Source organism: Mirounga leonina, unplaced genomic scaffold (assembly GCF_011800145.1).
Source record: "Mirounga leonina isolate KUSES-001 unplaced genomic scaffold, KU_Mleo_1.0 Mir_418, whole genome shotgun sequence".
NCBI classification, from domain to species: domain Eukaryota; kingdom Metazoa; phylum Chordata; class Mammalia; order Carnivora; family Phocidae; genus Mirounga; species Mirounga leonina.
The window spans coordinates 10,465,348-10,482,202 of NW_023270739.1; the positions used below are offsets into that span (position 1 = coordinate 10,465,348).

Here is a 16,855-nt window from a genome sequence, read left to right on the forward strand (position 1 = left end):
GTTCTCCTGACCCAGTCAGAATTAGCCTTTTTTCCCCTTTACTCCCAAAGAACATTGTGTTGTGTTGTGGTTGTTAGCAATGTTATGATCCACCTTGTGTTTATATTACATTGTGGATCCTCGGTCCCTCTTAGGATTGTGAGCTCCTTGAGGTCATGGGAACCAGGGCATTTTCATCTTTAGATTTCCTAGAGGTTCTCATTTGTGGTAATACAGTTGATGCTATTATTTCTGCTAGCTCTGTAGTATTTATGATACTAGAAGGTGTATCTGCTGTTTATGGTCCTGTGTTTATTTTTGATATGCATTATGTATTACACTTGTCTAATTGACATAGTAGCCTGATAAGGAGATTTTTCTGAACATTTTACAGAACGAAGTGGCAGCAGTGCAGAGGGAGAAGTGACATGCCCCAAATCCCCACTAATAAATGCCACAACTGGGATTTGAATCCATTTCCATTTGATTCTAGAAGCTTTGCCCTTGTGTGATGCAGCTTTGTATTTTGGGGGCTCCCCCAGGAATGGCTGGTTGAGGGGAACAAATAAAAGCTGTAGGAATATTAAAAGTGAGGGTAAGCTGGGATTCAGTGATGGGGGCTCCCCATGATGCCATCTTGGGTGCCTGAGTTTCTTTTGGGAGAAGAACAAGCAGAAAACAGAACTCCGTACCATGCAGTGGGAGAAGTGTCTTGTCTGTGGCATTCAGCTGGTCTGAAGACTTTATTCTCTGTCCATCTGCTCCTGAAACTAATGCCCAAATGTCTAGGTGGTAGAAATAAAGGTTGGCCAAATTGTTGCATAGGCTCTGCTTAAGGTTTTTAGAAGCACAAATACACTAGCAACAGGCATGGCGGTTGGCTTGGAGTGTTACCAACAGGAACAGTGAGCCTGTCTGAAATCCTAAGGTGGGGTGAGATGCCTCCCCTCCTTTGCAGCTCTGGCATCCTGGTTACCAGCAAGCATTGGGTTGGTAATGCACCTGGCTTCCTTTCCCAGCTGCTGTGAGAAACTGACCACATGTTACAAATTGGTAAGAATGTAGATTTGTAGCTGGAACTCCCTTCCTTGTCCCTCCTGACTCCTCTTCCCCCCACTTCACAGGCGGAACCCCCTGCACTTCCACCTCATCGCCGACTCCATCGCAGAGCAGATCCTGGCAACGCTCTTCCAGACCTGGATGGTGCCCGCCGTGCGTGTGGACTTCTACAATGCAGATGAGCTCAAGGTACGGGCGGCGGGAGAGAGAGGTGCCTCCCTGAGCTCCTTGTGCTGGACACTTTTCTTGGCTGTGGTCTTGTAGACTGGCAGTGGCAGAAATCTCAGCTTTCAACTGGGAATGTCCATGGTGTAACTGAGGGTGTTTGCCGCCCAGATCTGATTTTACTATGGAAAGCATGAAAGGGGCCACGTCATCAGCACAGAGGCATGCTGATCTAGGCGGTTCTGGCCACCAAGGCTTTCTTTAGAGGGGGAGGCCATTGGCCTGGTATGCATCTGAAAGCGGTCTGTGGTGGCTCTTCTAGAGAATTCTGCTACCCAGTGAGCTCAGTGCTGAATTCAGAGTCAGAAGGGGCTGGGTCTTACTTTGTTATATTGTCATTTACTCGTCATAAGATACAACGTAAATAATCTATACCTTTGCTATGTCTGTTTTCTCATCAGTAAAAAGATGATTATCATACCAACCTCATTGGATAATGAATGGGCAAAAGTGAGAGAATATATGTGAATGTGCTTTAAAAGATTATGCTGAATAAATATTAAAGGTTGTGTTGGAGCAGAAGGTTTCACCGAACGAGACTCATTTGGGTCATGCCATTTCCTCGCTTAAAATCCATCCGTAGTGCCACGTTGCCTGGATCAGGATTGAGATTCACGGTCTCAAGAAGTCCTGCTTCTAGTTCTTGACTCTTCTTCCTGTCTCATCTGGGTCCTTCCTGGAATTTCAGCCTGTTACTCAGCCCTAGGGAACCATCTCTGGTCTCTCCTCGCTCTCCTCCACTTGAGCCTTTGCTTATGCTGTTCCTTCTAGCTGACATACCCTTCCACCTACCTTGTTACAACTCCTATTCACCCTGCAGGACTCTGCTGTATCAGCACTTCCTCCGAGAACCTTCCCTGACTTCTCTGGGAAAGAGGAGATCTTTGTCTACTGCTTTAGTTTAGAACCTTTTTTAATAGGGGAGGGGGCAGGGAGCACGTCTCACTCTTTTCTCATTTCTGGTGCATAGTTGGTACCCTGTAATGCATGTGGATTTAACAAATGGCTGTTGTTAGAGGAACATGTAACTTTGCAGAAATATTTTGATGCTCTGTCTCCAGTCACCTTGGGAAGGACTAAACACCTAGGCATGAGGCTGATTCTAGCAAATTGCTTGTTCCAAACCTCATAAAGCCATTATCTTTTCATTTCAGAGCCATAGCATTGTAAATAGATCACAGAGATGCCAGCCGGAGTTTCTGATTTTCCCGAATTTTAGACTCTGAGGTTGATCGAGATGTTCAGAATTTAGCATTTGGGGATTGTCGTGGTAATTTGTGTGCCATTCCAGTCTATTCTGAGCTAAAATTGATTAACACTCCTAAAAGGGAAAAACAAAATTTAGCAAATTGCTACGCTAATTAAGGTGAAAGCAAGCCTCTCTGTCTCCCAGGGTCTCAGCACCAACACAGTGGGGAAAAGCGACGGGAGGGGAGGCACAGCGCCCGGCATGCAGGATGCTTCTGCGTCCTTCATCATTCTCCTTTTTTGGGCAATCCTGTGTCCTGCCCCTTGCATGCCTGTACCCCGTACTTTTTTAAGAAAACACAGAAGTGGTTCAACAGAACCCCAAGTTCACATCCTGGCTTGCCTTTGAAGAACCATCTGATTTGGATTCTGAGCCCTGGCTCCACCAGGTGTTTATTGGGTGGCATGCTGACAGCCACCAAGGCAGGGACTAAGCAAGTTAACTCCTGTGAAGGCCCAGCAGTGTCTGAAATGCAGCAGGTCTTTGAAAATGCCCTACTCCCCTTTGCAGCCAAGGCAACATAGGATTAAAATGCTCTTGCGGCGCCTGGGTGGCTCAGTTGGTTAAGTGTCTGCCTTTGGCTCAGGTTGTGATCTTGGGGTCCTAGGATCGAGCCCTGCATTGCATCAGGCTCCCCGCTCAGTGGGGAGCATGCTTCTCCCACTCCCTCTACCCCTGCTTGTGCATATGCGCTCTCTCTATCTCAAATAAATAAAACCTGAAAAAAAAAACCAGAATGATCTTGAAATCCACTGACAGTGGGAGACTGAAGGAGTAAGGCACGTAGGGCTATAATCTGCTCCTGGGGACCCTGGGGCTTCCCTGAGGTTGAGGTCTTGGACGACGTGGGGGGCGGAGGGACTGGTGCTCTGACTCTCGCACGCCCACTTTCATCCAGGAAGACCAGCTGTTCATTATTTTACATCCTGGACTTTTATCTATTCAAATTGGAGAGTCTATGGCTTAAAAAAATAAGAAGAAAAATACAATCAGATGTGTTCTGAAGGATATTGTCTCCAGTGTCCTGTCCTCTAGCTGACCACCCCATTCAAGGTCCCAAACACCTGCATTTTATTTCCCTACCAATGAAACCCCCGTGTCCCACCATCCTGTGTCCCTTGAGACTCTTGTCAGAATCCTGTAAGGACAATGAGTATGAAAGCATTTTGTAAACACGATGTTGCCATACTTGATGATCACAGTGGTGATGATTTATATAGAATCCAGCTCTGCAAACCCCGAACCATGATCTGTTCGGTCCCTGCAGCTGGAGCGTCTCCGGCTGTAGCAGTGCCATCTGCCTACTTAGCTGCTCCTCCAGAACCAAGAGTTCATCTCTGACGGCCCCCTGTCCCTATCCCCACGTCCTAGCTGCCCTCCATCTCCCCCACCACCATCCTTCTCTAAGCATTTGTGACCTCTCCCCAACACAACAGTTTTTGTCCAGATGAGTCTTTTCCCCTCTGCTCACTCCTCCCCCAGATGGGTTCTCCACCAGCAGGATGAGTTGGCTTTCCCAAAAGCATGCCCAACCATGCCATCCCCTTTCCCGTGCACAAAACCCTCCGTGGTTTCCCCATGTTCCCGTTAGAGACCACAGCCCTGAGTGGCATTTTCTTGCGCTTTCTGGCTCCTGCGTCCCTCGGCTTCATCTCCAGCCCGCGTGTACCATTGCTCACGCACTAGGTCCTCACATCTGCTCTGCCCCTCCCCACCTACCAGGGGGCCACTGCAGAGGTTATTCCCCTGTCGCTTAAACTCTGTTCCAGTCGGCCTCCTCTTCCCCATTGCTAGTTAATTCCATGTTCTTTTGCTTAAGCTACATTTACTCTGAGAAACCTTCCCTGCGTTCATTATCTCACAGGGGATCCTTTGTTGTATGTTCTCATAGGATCACGTACCTTTCCTCGGTGACCTCAACGCAGAGTGTGATCTTTCATGCCTTTGTGGAATATGCTGCTACATGTCCTTCCCTCCCCTAGATCGACGGCTCCAGAAGGGCCGAGACAGGTCTGCTTTTCATCACCCTTGTATCTTTAATGTCTAGGTGATGCCTTGCCTATGAAAATATTTGCAAAATGATGATCGACAGTAAAGTCAGAGCTGGGTCCCTGAGAGTAGTAAAGCCATTAGGAAGGGGTTTCTTGATCGCGGTCAGGCCTCACCACATTCCTGAGGCCCGTTGTGCCTGGGGGCATGGGCGGACAGCCAGGTAGCTGTCTACCAGTGACCCTGCAGGGGCATAAATAAGGCAGCTCCATCTGTGCTACCCTGTGGAACGTCCCAGGAGCAGCCCCGGGACAGGTGTCTTTCCATGAGCGCATTAAAACACCATCCATTCGCTGACGTTAGCAAGGAGGAAGAGCAGGAGAGGAAAGGACTTGTGCTGGGTTGTGCAGCTGCATTCAGCAAGCGTGTCCGTTGGCACCCTCGGCAGACCCACACAAGGGCCTCCCCCGATCGGGCGCCGGGAAATCACTTTGTACAGCTGTTGGAAATGGCATTTCTCAGAAACACTCCTGTGGGCCCCTTAGTGCTGGAGAATGGACTCAGAGGGAAGAGGAAATTTATGAGGGATGGGTGCATGATTAAAAATGAACTGTGGGAGGTCCGCGGTGGACTGCTATGCTGCTCTTGGTAATGACCAATTAGTGTAGGTTTGCAAATAGCAATTGCTCAGCTTGCTGGTCTCTGTTGGCTACGAAAGTCTCATTGGTCTTCCTGATGTTTACGGGGCCCATTCATTTCCAGCCTCCAAGTCCCCATATCAACAGGCTGCCAGGACCGAGCAGGTCTGTAGCTCCTGCCAACCGAGGAGAGAGGTGCAGGAGGGGGCGCAGGAGGGGGGACTTCTTTCCGTGGGGAGCTCTGTAGATGGCGGCATGCCGCCACGCGGACCTTCATCTCACAGATAATTTATAAATTGAAGCATGGAGTTGAAGAGTATTTGCCTAAGACCAGGCAGCTAATAAATGCCAGGGCTGCTGTTTAACTTTTCCCTCTCCAGTGAAAGGCTGTGAGATATGGGATTGTATAATTCAGGAGCCACGGGTGTGGAGCAGGTCTGGAGGGAAGGAGAGGGGCATGGGCTGCGGCCACTGTGGGATGAAAAGGCCATTGTTGAGTTGGGCTCGAACTCAGAATTCCTGCTTTCAGGGCCTCTGGACCCCATCAGGCTGCTGTGTAACATTGTTATTTATGGGGCACTTTGTTTCTTGTGTTTTATGTGCTGCTTTTATAGAATGCTCACAAGTCTGTGGAGCAGGTCTATTATTACCCCCACTCTGCAGATAAGGAGCCTGAGGCATAGGGAGGTTAGTTAGGCCCAAGTCATGTATATAACTCGTACACGGCAGGGCCAGGATTAAAGCCCAGAACTACCTGACTTCATAATCCGTGCTCGCCTATGTTAGATTTCCTTCTCTGTGGCCTGCTTTTATTTATTTATTTTTTTAAGATTTATTTATTTGAGAGAGCGCGCAAGCTTGAGCAAGGGGAGGGGCAGAGGGAGAGAGAGAATCTCAAGCTGACTCCCCACTGAGCATGGAGTCTGATGCAGGACTCAATTCCAGAACCCCAAGATCATGACCGGAGCCAAAACCAAGAGTCGGCCGCATAACCGATTGAGGTGCCCCTGTGGCCTGCTTTCCAGCTGGGACCCCGTAATTGTGTCTAGACAAGGGTCCTCTAAGCTCTTGGTGGTGGTTTTTTTTTCCTGCTTGTTGCTGAAGAACAAATGCGTTAAGCATGATCCCTGCATTCAAGACCTACTGGGGATGGAGCTTCCTGCTGTAGATAAAAGGACACCGCTGCTGCTGGGGTTCGGGACAGCCCCATCACTTCCCCCCGAGGGTCGTTTTCCAAATGAAACAGTCACTCTCTGGACAGTTTGCCTTAAATCAGCAACACGTATCTTGCCAGTTTTCAGACAAGACCCTGCATACCGACCAGCCTTTGATCTTGCCCCAGTTGGCCCAGAAAGTCACCCCCATGCCATCAGCTGGGGTGAGGATGATCCTGAGCCTACAATGGGAAGCTGCTGGGTCAGGGGCTGTTTCATGATTCACCTGTCCAGCTGGGGGTCCTAATTTATCTTCTTTTCTCTTAGACCTGATGCCTGCTCGTTACCAACATCAGAAAGGTTATGAAGTGAGATTCAGGGCTATGGCTACAGAAAATACTAATGGCTGACTCAGAAAAATTGGCTTCCCACTCCTACTCTGTTGCCTTTGTGCCGGTCTTTGTGGAGTATAGCAGAAGCTCTCTTTAGATAACTGCCATCCTACAGCACCCTGCTGTCCTTTGGGAGACATACTTCCATTGTTCCTCTCATTAGGGGGCTGGGTAAACTGCTACCTACCCTATCTGTTTCCCAGGAAGATGTGCTTCCTATAAATGGTAGCCATTTTCAGTTAGGAGAGACTGATGCAAACAGAAGTCCTAGGATTTCAGGGTTCGAGGGAAGCCCTATAAAAAGAGCTGTCTTTGGACTGATGAGGCCCAGGGAGGGTTAAGAATTGTCCAGGATCTCACATGTGATTCTTTCCAACACACTCCTCTTCCCAGAATTGGGTCTGGGTGTTTGTATTGTGGGGCCTGGGCTGTGATTCAAAGGCACCACGCTTGATAGTGGTTGAACTTCATGTACAGTCACCAAATACCCCCATGGGGCTGGAGCAGGTTCCAGTGAGGCTTGGCCTGCAGAGGAAGGAGAGGAGTCCTGGGACTTGTCTCATGGAGGACATGATCTGCTCTAAGATGCCCCGCAGAAGAGTGAGAAGCGAGGTGAAGTAGGTGTGACCTTTGGAATTGCCTTGTGCAGCTTCACTAATAACACGTAATATTGAGGGTAACACACATTGCTTAATTGTCTTTTTAAAAGTGTTACCTCTAGCCCCTCTTTACTGGTGAAGATTAAATGCAGTAAATGAGGTCTCATAATGGAAAGCACATGGTGTTTGGCACATAGTAGGCAGTCACAAATTCTGTGTTTATTCCTTCTCTTTTCCTAGATTTGAAAATGGCTATGATTGGGGCGCCTGGGTATCTCAGTTGGTTAGGCGACTGCCTTTGGCTCAGGTCATGATCCTGGAGTCCCTGGATCGAATCCCGCATCGGGCTCCCTGCTCGGCGGGGAGTCTGCTTCTCCCTCTGACCCTCCCCACTCTCATGTGCTCTCTCTCATTCTCTCTCTCTCAAATAAATAAATAGAATCTTTAAAAAAAAAAAAAAGAAAATGGCTATGATTAATCTCTTAAATCTTCGCTCTTGTTCCTTCTCTCTTTTTGGCTCTCATGTTATATAGGAGGGCTGACTGGGGTTAAATATTATGTCCGGGTCTGGAAAAGTTACTATTCTCCCACTCTTCATTGTTTTTCTTGGGCCCTGGATTATGCATGTGGTTTGTGAATATGAGGGCTGGTTCTCGAAGGCCAGCAATGCACCTCTGGCCTTTGCCATAGGCTCTACTCTCTTGGATAACAAGGGTGAGATCATAGAATGGGCATGGATGAGTGAAATGCATCTGAAAACGTATTTAGAAGGCTAGTCATTGGCTTTTAAATACCACACATGGAAAATTGTAAGCAACCAACAGAAAATTGTCATCTGCATTAGAAAAGAATCTTTCCTGTGACAGTTGTATAATTCACTTTATACACAGGCAAATATTTCTTTGTGTAATGGAGTGTCCTAATGAATGGGCCCTGTCTCCTTCTGAGAATCGTAGAATCTTAATTAGGAAGGAACTTGACATTCATTTGGCATAACCTTCCACTTTCTTCTGTAATACTCTATATAAATGGTCATTAATCTTTTGCTTTTGAATACTTGCAGAGATAAGAGATCATTACCTCCCACAGGACCATGTTCCATATTTAGAAACTCTGTTAGAAATATTCGCCTTGTGCTATACTGAAATCTTTTATCTTTTTGATTCCCCCATTGGTCCTGAGCATTAATAAAGACCAAATGCAAGTGTATATATCATTGTCTGTTAACTTGTGTGCCTTCCCCACTAGACTGTGAGAACCAGGAGGGCAAGACCTGTAACTTTTATCTCTATGCCCAGCTCTTAGGACAAAACCTGGTCAGAAGTGGCTCCAGGAAATGCCTGGATTCTGTGCCATGGGGCTGTAGACTGAGTCAGCCATCTGCTTGGGGACCAGCAGATCCCCTGAGTTCTCTGCTCTTCTCCATTCTTTCAACCATAGCCCAAATGGCAGTGCTTGGAATGTAGCTGACACTTAAATTTATCTTGTGACGTTTCTGTGTAATATATGGTTTCCACGTTGTTGCCTTCCTTGAATGTGCTCATGTCCGTCGCTGTCTCCTCCACTGTTCTCTGTGGGCCTTCAGAATACAACAGGCATGTCAGATCTATGTACCTGACGTGCCCCATCAGGAGCTGTAATTGGCCTTGGCTCAGAGGCTTAAACACATTGAAAGCAATTAAGTGTCTCCTGATCTACCTTTTCCCCATCGTGAATGTTGAGCCCTTTCCATTTTCATGGCTGTGGCCTTCTTGTTCGGAGTTCATTCCCCTGGATAAAGAAGGAAGTGCTTTTGTGTACCTTATTTCGCTGTGTCCTCAAGAATCCCATGCTGTAGAAACAACACCCGTTTTCCTGTGTTAATAAGGAATTTACCGAAGGACAGAGAAGAATGCTGCTAATCGGAAGTAGAAGTGAAACCAAAACCTACTTCTTTTGGCCTTTAATGTAGTGCTTTCTCTTGTACCAAAAGACCGTAGCTATCCACAACTTGAGTTAAAAACCGACATCAGTGATTCAAAAATGTGATTATAGTGATGGATTTTGAAATCTAAGCTTGACCAAAAAAAAAAAAAAAAAAAAGACCAGAGGTATTTGATGGGTGAACAGGATGGGCAGAGTGAACTGGGAATTAGGAGGTTAGGATATTTTCCCAGTGAGAATAGGAGCTTTTGTCCAAATGTTTTGAAAGGTTGAAAGGCTGGATTTGGTGAGTGAAATGTTAGAGCTCCAGTGTTTTAGATGAGGTATATTTTTTGACATGTTATCCTGGGATGGAGTGACAGAAGTGGTGGGGTGAAAATGGAAGGAAAATTAGGAGCTCCTGACACTTTAAGGTGAGCGTGTTGGGTGGTCCATCCATAGGATGATGAAACCCAAGAAAGATTCTCAAGAGGCGAGAAGAACTCTGCATGCAAATCAAAAGGAGCCCCTGCAGTCCAGATTAAATGGGCGATAAGTTGCCCACATCAGGGGATACCCTAAAAACATATTTGAGTTATGAGGATTAAAAAAAAATCCCTCCTTTAAGAATAATAACTCTCATTAATAAGAATTGATTATGTGCCAACATAATAGCTTTACATGCATAATATTATTTTATCCCCACAGTAAGCCTTGAGGTTAGTATAATTGTTTTCACCCATTTTCAGGTGAGGAAATGGAATCTTAGAAAAGAGACTCGTTGAAATTATTCAGCATTGTGAACCAGAATATGACACTAAGTAGTCTGGCTCTTGAGCTGCACTCTCCGATAGAAATAGTGACGTATCAGTGGTATAATTTCGCGTTTTTCTACTGGTCACGTTTCCAAAGGCAAAATGAAACAAGTGAAAGGAATTTTAATAATATAGCATTTTATGTAAGCCTATATATCCAAAACATGATCATTTCAACAGGATCAGTATTTTAAAAATTACTAAGGAGATATTTTATATACTTTTTTTCATACTGTCTTCAGTAGTCAATGTATATTTCACACATCTCAACTTGGACGGGCTGCATTTCAAGGGCTCAGTGGCCACGTAGGGTTGGTGGCTATGGAGTGGAACCTGATTTCTGAAGCTCCACCGTGATGCGAGGGCAGAGGGTGGAGAGACACATATCTTTGAAGAATAAAAATTCTGCCTGAGCCTTTTTGCTGTAATAATAGACATCCTTAAGAAAATGTCTACAGCCCTTTTTGAGCAGAGACCTCAGAATATCAGCCACGTTTTCTCGTGTATAAACAGAGCAGAAAATGATATTCTGTGCAAGAGCTCACAAAATACACCAGTGTATACTTCTTGAAGAAAGTATCATCAGTAATTTGCCAGCCAACCAAAAAAAGTAATCAAAATGAACATTCAGGAATGATGAGAAGGTCTTGTTTTAGAGGAGGAGCAGTGTATACTAAAAGAAGTTACACGGAGAATGATGTGTAAATAATTGTTTTAAGTCAGTTGTGAAGATAAATGCAGATGCCATTCTTAAAAACCTACACAAATAACCAAATAGTTTTCTTGTTTGTTGTTGTTGCCACTTTACCCATTTTGCCCACCCTGCACCTCTGGCAACCATCCAGGCCTTCTCTGTATCTGTGAGGGGGGGGTGTGGGGGGGCGGGTTGTTTCTTTGTTTTGTTTTGGTTTTGGGTTTTTTTTTTCCTAAGCTTCCTGTGTAAGTGAGATTATATGTATTTCTTTTTCTCGGTCTTATTTCACTTATCATAATGCCCTCAAGGGCCATCCATGTTGTCACAGTGGTCAGACCTTATTTTTTACGGTTGTATAGTATTCTTTTTCCATTTGCCATCAGTGGACACTTAGGTTGCTTCCATCTCTTGACTATTGGAAACGATGCTGCACTGAATGTTGGAGTGCTGATCAGTCATTTAAAACCAATTGGAAAGTGCGTGTTGGATTTACAGGTGCTAAGTTTCTTGTGTTTTGTATAACTCAGGTAGAATTCCGGAACTCCACTCTGATCATCAGGGGGAAAGAAAAAGTAGGATGTTTCTGCAAAACTCAAAGGTGACCATGAGTAAAATTATAAATAGAATTAAAACTAAGTTATTGGAGATGAATATTGCAAGTGAAACAAAGTCTGTATGAAGTAGGTAGGGAGCAAAAACAAAATGAGAGAGAAAAAAAATAATGATGCTGGAACATTAGATATACATTTGGGGGGAAAATGACCCTTGACCCTCTTTGTAACCATATGGAAAAATTAACTTAAAATGAATCTTACACCTAAATATAAGAACTAAAACAATAGAACTGGTAGAAGAAAACAGAGGAGAAAATCTTAGTGACCTTAGGTTAGGCAAAGATTTCTCAAGTGGGATATGAAAAGCACAGACTAAAAGAGAAAAAAATACTAATAAATTGGACTTCATCTAAACTGATAGTTTTTGTTGTTTCGAGACATTAATAAGAAAATGACAAGCCACAGACTCAGAGAGAATATTTGCAAAGCATATGTCTGGTAGAATATTTGTATCTGGAATATGCAGAGAACTCTTAGAACAATAACAAGAAGACAAATGACTCAGGGCGCCTGGGTGGCTCAGTCGTTAAGTGTCTGCCTTCGGCTCAGGTCATGGTCCCAGGGTCCTGGGATCAAGCCCCGCATCGGGCTCCCTGCTCTGCGGGGAGCCTGCTTCTCCCTCTCCCACTCCCCCTGCTTGTGTTCCCTCTCTCGCTGTCTCTCTCTGTCAAATAAATAAATAAAATCTTTAAAAAAAAAAAAAAAAAGAAGACAAATGACTCAATTTAAAAATGGGCAACAGATGTTAAGAGACACATCAGTAAAGAAGACAAGGATAACCAGTGAATCCCTACAAAAGTGCTCAACATCATTAGTCATCAGGGAAATGCAAATTAAGGTCATCAAGAAGTTCTACTTCACACCTACTACAATGGCCAAGATTTAAAAAAACTGACAATGCAGGTGTTGGTGAGAATGTGGGACAACCAGCACTATTGTACATTAGTAGACATGTAAAACGGTACATCCACTTTGTAAAACAGTTTGTCAGTTTAACAGACTCATGTTATGGCCCACCAGTACCACTCCTAGGTATTCACACAAGAGAAATAAAAACATGCACACGCAAAAATTGGTATGTGAATCTTCATGGCATCTTTATTCATAGAATGCAAATGTCCATCAATAAGAGAAAACAGTTCTGGTATATCCATTTAATGGAATGCTATTCAGCAGTTAATATGATACATACAACAGTATCAGTGAATCTCAAAAAGCCAGACGCAAAGGACTGCATATTTTACACTTATACAAAATTCTTGAAAGCAAGATAGGAGGTACCAAGGGCCAAAGAATGGGGCGGAGGGTATCACCTGAAAAGGGGTGTGAGGGAAATGGGGGGGACGGTGATACAATTGTTACATAAAGTAATTGCGTGGTGGTTGCAGACTGTATATATTTGCTGAATTGTTCATTTAAAAGGGGTGTTTGTGATGCATGTAATTTTTTTCTCAAAGCTGAAAAATAATGCATAAAAATACTATTCCAGAAGCAAAACCAACATCACTTATTTTAACAAATATACATGCTTTAAACTTCTGTTATTGGAAAAAACCCTGATGCTTGATTAAGTAGTAGTATCTTAACTGTATGCTTACAATCTTCAAGAAATATATCTAAAATTATAAAATTAAAAAATAAATTTATATATAGGATGTCTCAGACATATGAAGAAAAAGAAGGTACAGATTTAAATTTCAGATTATCTCAACTATAAAGTATGTTTAATTGAAATTAGCAATTTCGAATTGACAAGTGCGATATTCATAAGAGGAAATAGCCAAGCTGTTTTCTAAGTAGAAAGCTTTCAAATATATAAAGCAAAAACTGATAGAAATATAGGATATATTGATAGAGTTTCAGCCACTAAAAAGGCAAATCATATTGTTAATGACAAAGATAGTTTTAAGATATAATCATTATGAGTAGATATGAAAGCTCATATCCATAAAATGGAATAAAATTGGATTTTCATGTGTTTATGAAAAAATTACATAAATTGAGGGCACAAGAAAACCTCATTAAATTCCAAATGTAAAAATTATACAGACCCCATTCTTGGTTGCAATGAAGTAATATTACATCAGAAACTTTCAAACGGGAGATTCAACATACCTGGAAATTAGGGGAAGGTGAAGAATTTTTCTAAATGCTTATTTAATCCAAAAGGAAGTAAAACTAAAAATTATAGCCTATTTTGAAAACCACAAAAGAGGAATATTTCACAGTAAAGCTTATGGAATGTGCTCAAAGCTGTCATTGGAGATGTTTTAATAGCCTACAAGTGCCTTCATTATTCAAACATAAGGATGATGATAAATGCACCTCACATTACATTTGATAATTTAAACAAGAATAATGGTATGGACCTAAGGAAAGCAGAAGGAAAATAAAGTTAATAGCAGAAGGCTGTGAAATAAGAAAAGTAAAACGCAAAACTAGAATTAAATTTTTGAAAGCTGGATCTGTGTATGAGAAAATGGCAGTCCTCTGGCCAATTTAGGAATGAGCAATGGAGAAAGTATTAAGCTAAACACTGAATAAGATGGTTGACAACAATATACATAGAAAATGGTAGTAAAATAACAGTAAAAGCCAGCATTTGTTTGGTACTTAATACAGTACTAAGTATTTAATGTGGGTTCTCTCAATTATCACAACCACTCTTTAAAGTTAGTGCTATGATGATCCCATGTTGCAGATGAGGAACTTGAAACTGGAGGCAATTTGGCCAAGACTTCTTGGCTAGAAGGGGCTGGAAACAGGATCAGGGCCCTTCAGCCTGGCAGTCGGTCTGGGTTTTGATTCCTAGAACATAACACTCTGTAAAATGCCATCCCCTACATAGGTGTATTTCGATTGTATATGTATAACATACATTTTAGTATGTACTATGTATGTTAGTTATATATAATATACAAATATGGTATGTATTTATAATACGCATACGTTGTATATAATATATAACACTGAATATATGTATACATGTGCACATATATACATTGCATACATACATATATACAATGTTGTATATAAAATATATACATTTCAATTAAATCAAATTGAAATATTTTTCATTTCAGCTAATCAAACTTACTGGAGTTTTCCTTGACTATTTTTTTCCATTTCTCTTTGCCATATACAAATTTTCCTCGCCCTTTGAAGAAAATTTATACATTATTTATATATGCACGTATATTAATATATGTTATATACATAAAATATATATGTATGCATATATATTATATACAGTGCTATATACAGTGTTCTAGTATATCTAGGTCACCATGTTACCTGAAATAGAGGTCCCTCCTCACCTCCTTCCCCATCTATTGTTTAGAGCTTAGTCTAAATCTCAAGGAAACTGTTTTTGGCCCAGCATTCTGTTAATGTTTGTGTTCCCCTGCTCTGGGTTGTCATGCCACTGTTTCCTTTTTCATAACACTCATCATTGTGTAGTTATTTGTTGAACACTTCTCTTATGTATTTATTTCTTCAGTACCTTTAATGCCTAAGTATTGCTCATAAGCCCGACTCATCCACTACAATGTGAAGTCCACATGCATGGACCCCCTCTGTTCTTAACCACCCTATCTGTCTCCCACTGTTAGCATAGTGCTTGCACATAATTGACTCTAAGTAAATGTTTGAATGAAAGAGTCTTAATAAGAATGCTGAGGCTTTTCCTCCACTCAGCAGGGAAGAGTCCCAGGAGCAGTTACTTCTATCAGCTGTGAATATGAAAGGAAAGAGTGATATCTTATGTTCTGGGTAATTATCAACCTTTGCTCAAGGAAGAATTTCCAACCCCTGGAGAAAGAATGGATTATGCAGCAAAAGGCATTATTGTGAAGACTGAGCATTTGGGAAAAGATCAAATAGGACATCGCCAGATACAAAAATAAATTGTGGGTAGTTAAAGACTTAAGTTTAAAAGGAGAAACATTCAGACTAGGAAAAAAATATGACAATTTTCATCCAAGGGCAAGGAAAATTTGTATATGTCAAAGAGAAATGGAAAAAAAATAGTCAAAGCAAAACTCTAGTGATTTGATTAATTGAAATTAATTGGAAAAGGGAAAATTCTGAATGTCAATCAGCAACTGAAACAAAATTAAATGGCAAGTGATAAATGGGGAAAATGATACTTGGAATAGACATGAGGAGGACATAAAGAGCTCACAAATCAATAGGAAAAGTAGACCAATGGAAAAATGGGTGAAGGATCAGAATAAAGGAATTCACAAAATTGGAAAAGCAGGTGATAAAGTGTTTGTAGTAATATAACAGCATTGCTATGTATTCAAAGAAATGGGAAAATAAGATTTTTATATCTAAATGGCAAAGGCTTTTAAAAAATGTATTATGCAATACTGGCAGGTATCCACTGGGACCAACTCTTGTGAAAGTGGTATAAATGAACATCAGAATCCTTTTCTTTTTAATGGTGTGGCAGCACTTCTCAAGATTCTTTAAAAAAAAAAAAATGCAAGCTGCAGGATGCAGACATTCCCTGCCCTGAGGAAAAAGAGGTGGAGTCAAAGGATTTCATGATGGTATTGTTTGTTTACAGTAGCAAAAATTAGACCCAGCTTAAATCCCAATAGTGGCAAAAGGGTAGTGTTGTGGTACATTTTCACAATGGGATATTTGAAGCTTTTCAAAGTCTGTTTTTTTGATGAGATTTTTAGTGGTTTAATAACAAAGTTGAATGTTGCTTGAATCAATGAAGAGGGAAAATACTCGTGATGTAATATTAAATTAAAAAAAAGACACAAACTACTCCTCCCCCCCCCCAAATTTAAGGTCATCCAAATAGTTACATAATTATTGAAAAAAGGAAACACATAGGGCACCATTTAATAGTTTTTCTCTGGGTATAGGGACTCCAGTTCTTTTTGTTGTTGCCGTATTATACGAAATTTATATAGTTAGCACAGTTTTAAAAGTATATTTTTCCTTCTTAAAGAAGGAAGGAAGAGAAGGAGAAACACGAAGAGAACATAATGATATCACGCAGGTAACTGGAAGAGAAACTGTGTTCTCCCTGTGTGGTGGGCAGCATGGCGTGCTGAGGGGTAGGAGAGCGCATGCACACTGTGGGGTTCGGCTCTCCTGCCTGTGAATGGTAGCAGTCACGTGCTGCCATTTCTGTGAGAGGGTCTTGCAGGGGAGAATGTGGTTGGAAGAACACCCAGGAACTTCTTGGGGCTGTGTGTATTCGTAAATCCACCCTTTTTGCTTGGATCATGTTTGAGATGTCCTTGTACAAGGGACCAGTACAATGGAGAAGCAGGTCACTAAGGAATTGCTTCATGCTCTTTTGTGCAGCCCCAGCGACTCTTACTTGCATTATTTGTGAGGTCAGAATAGACCTGGTTCATCTATTGTAGACTCAGACAGTTTTATGTGATGACAGTTCCCAAAGAGAAGGTACAGAACTGTTGTGGTTCCTGGGCTTTCCCATGATGATCTAATATCAATTAGATTGCTTTTGGTACAATTTAAAAAAAGAAAAAGAAAGGAAGAACTATCCCAGTAAATAT

At 42.3% G+C, this 16,855-nt stretch overlaps 1 protein-coding gene across 5 annotated transcripts in view; it reads left to right on the forward strand.

The window, feature by feature from the left end:
- LARGE1 (LARGE xylosyl- and glucuronyltransferase 1) overlaps window positions 1-16,855 on the forward strand; it is a 514,447-nt gene that overhangs the window by 260,588 nt on the left and 237,004 nt on the right. For all 5 annotated transcript variants that reach the window (XM_034987635.1, XM_034987636.1, XM_034987633.1 and 2 more), the window contains exon 5: window positions 1,104-1,227. In XM_034987635.1, coding sequence (XP_034843526.1) covers window positions 1,104-1,227 — 124 coding nt within the window. The remainder of the gene's footprint in view (window positions 1-1,103; window positions 1,228-16,855) is intronic.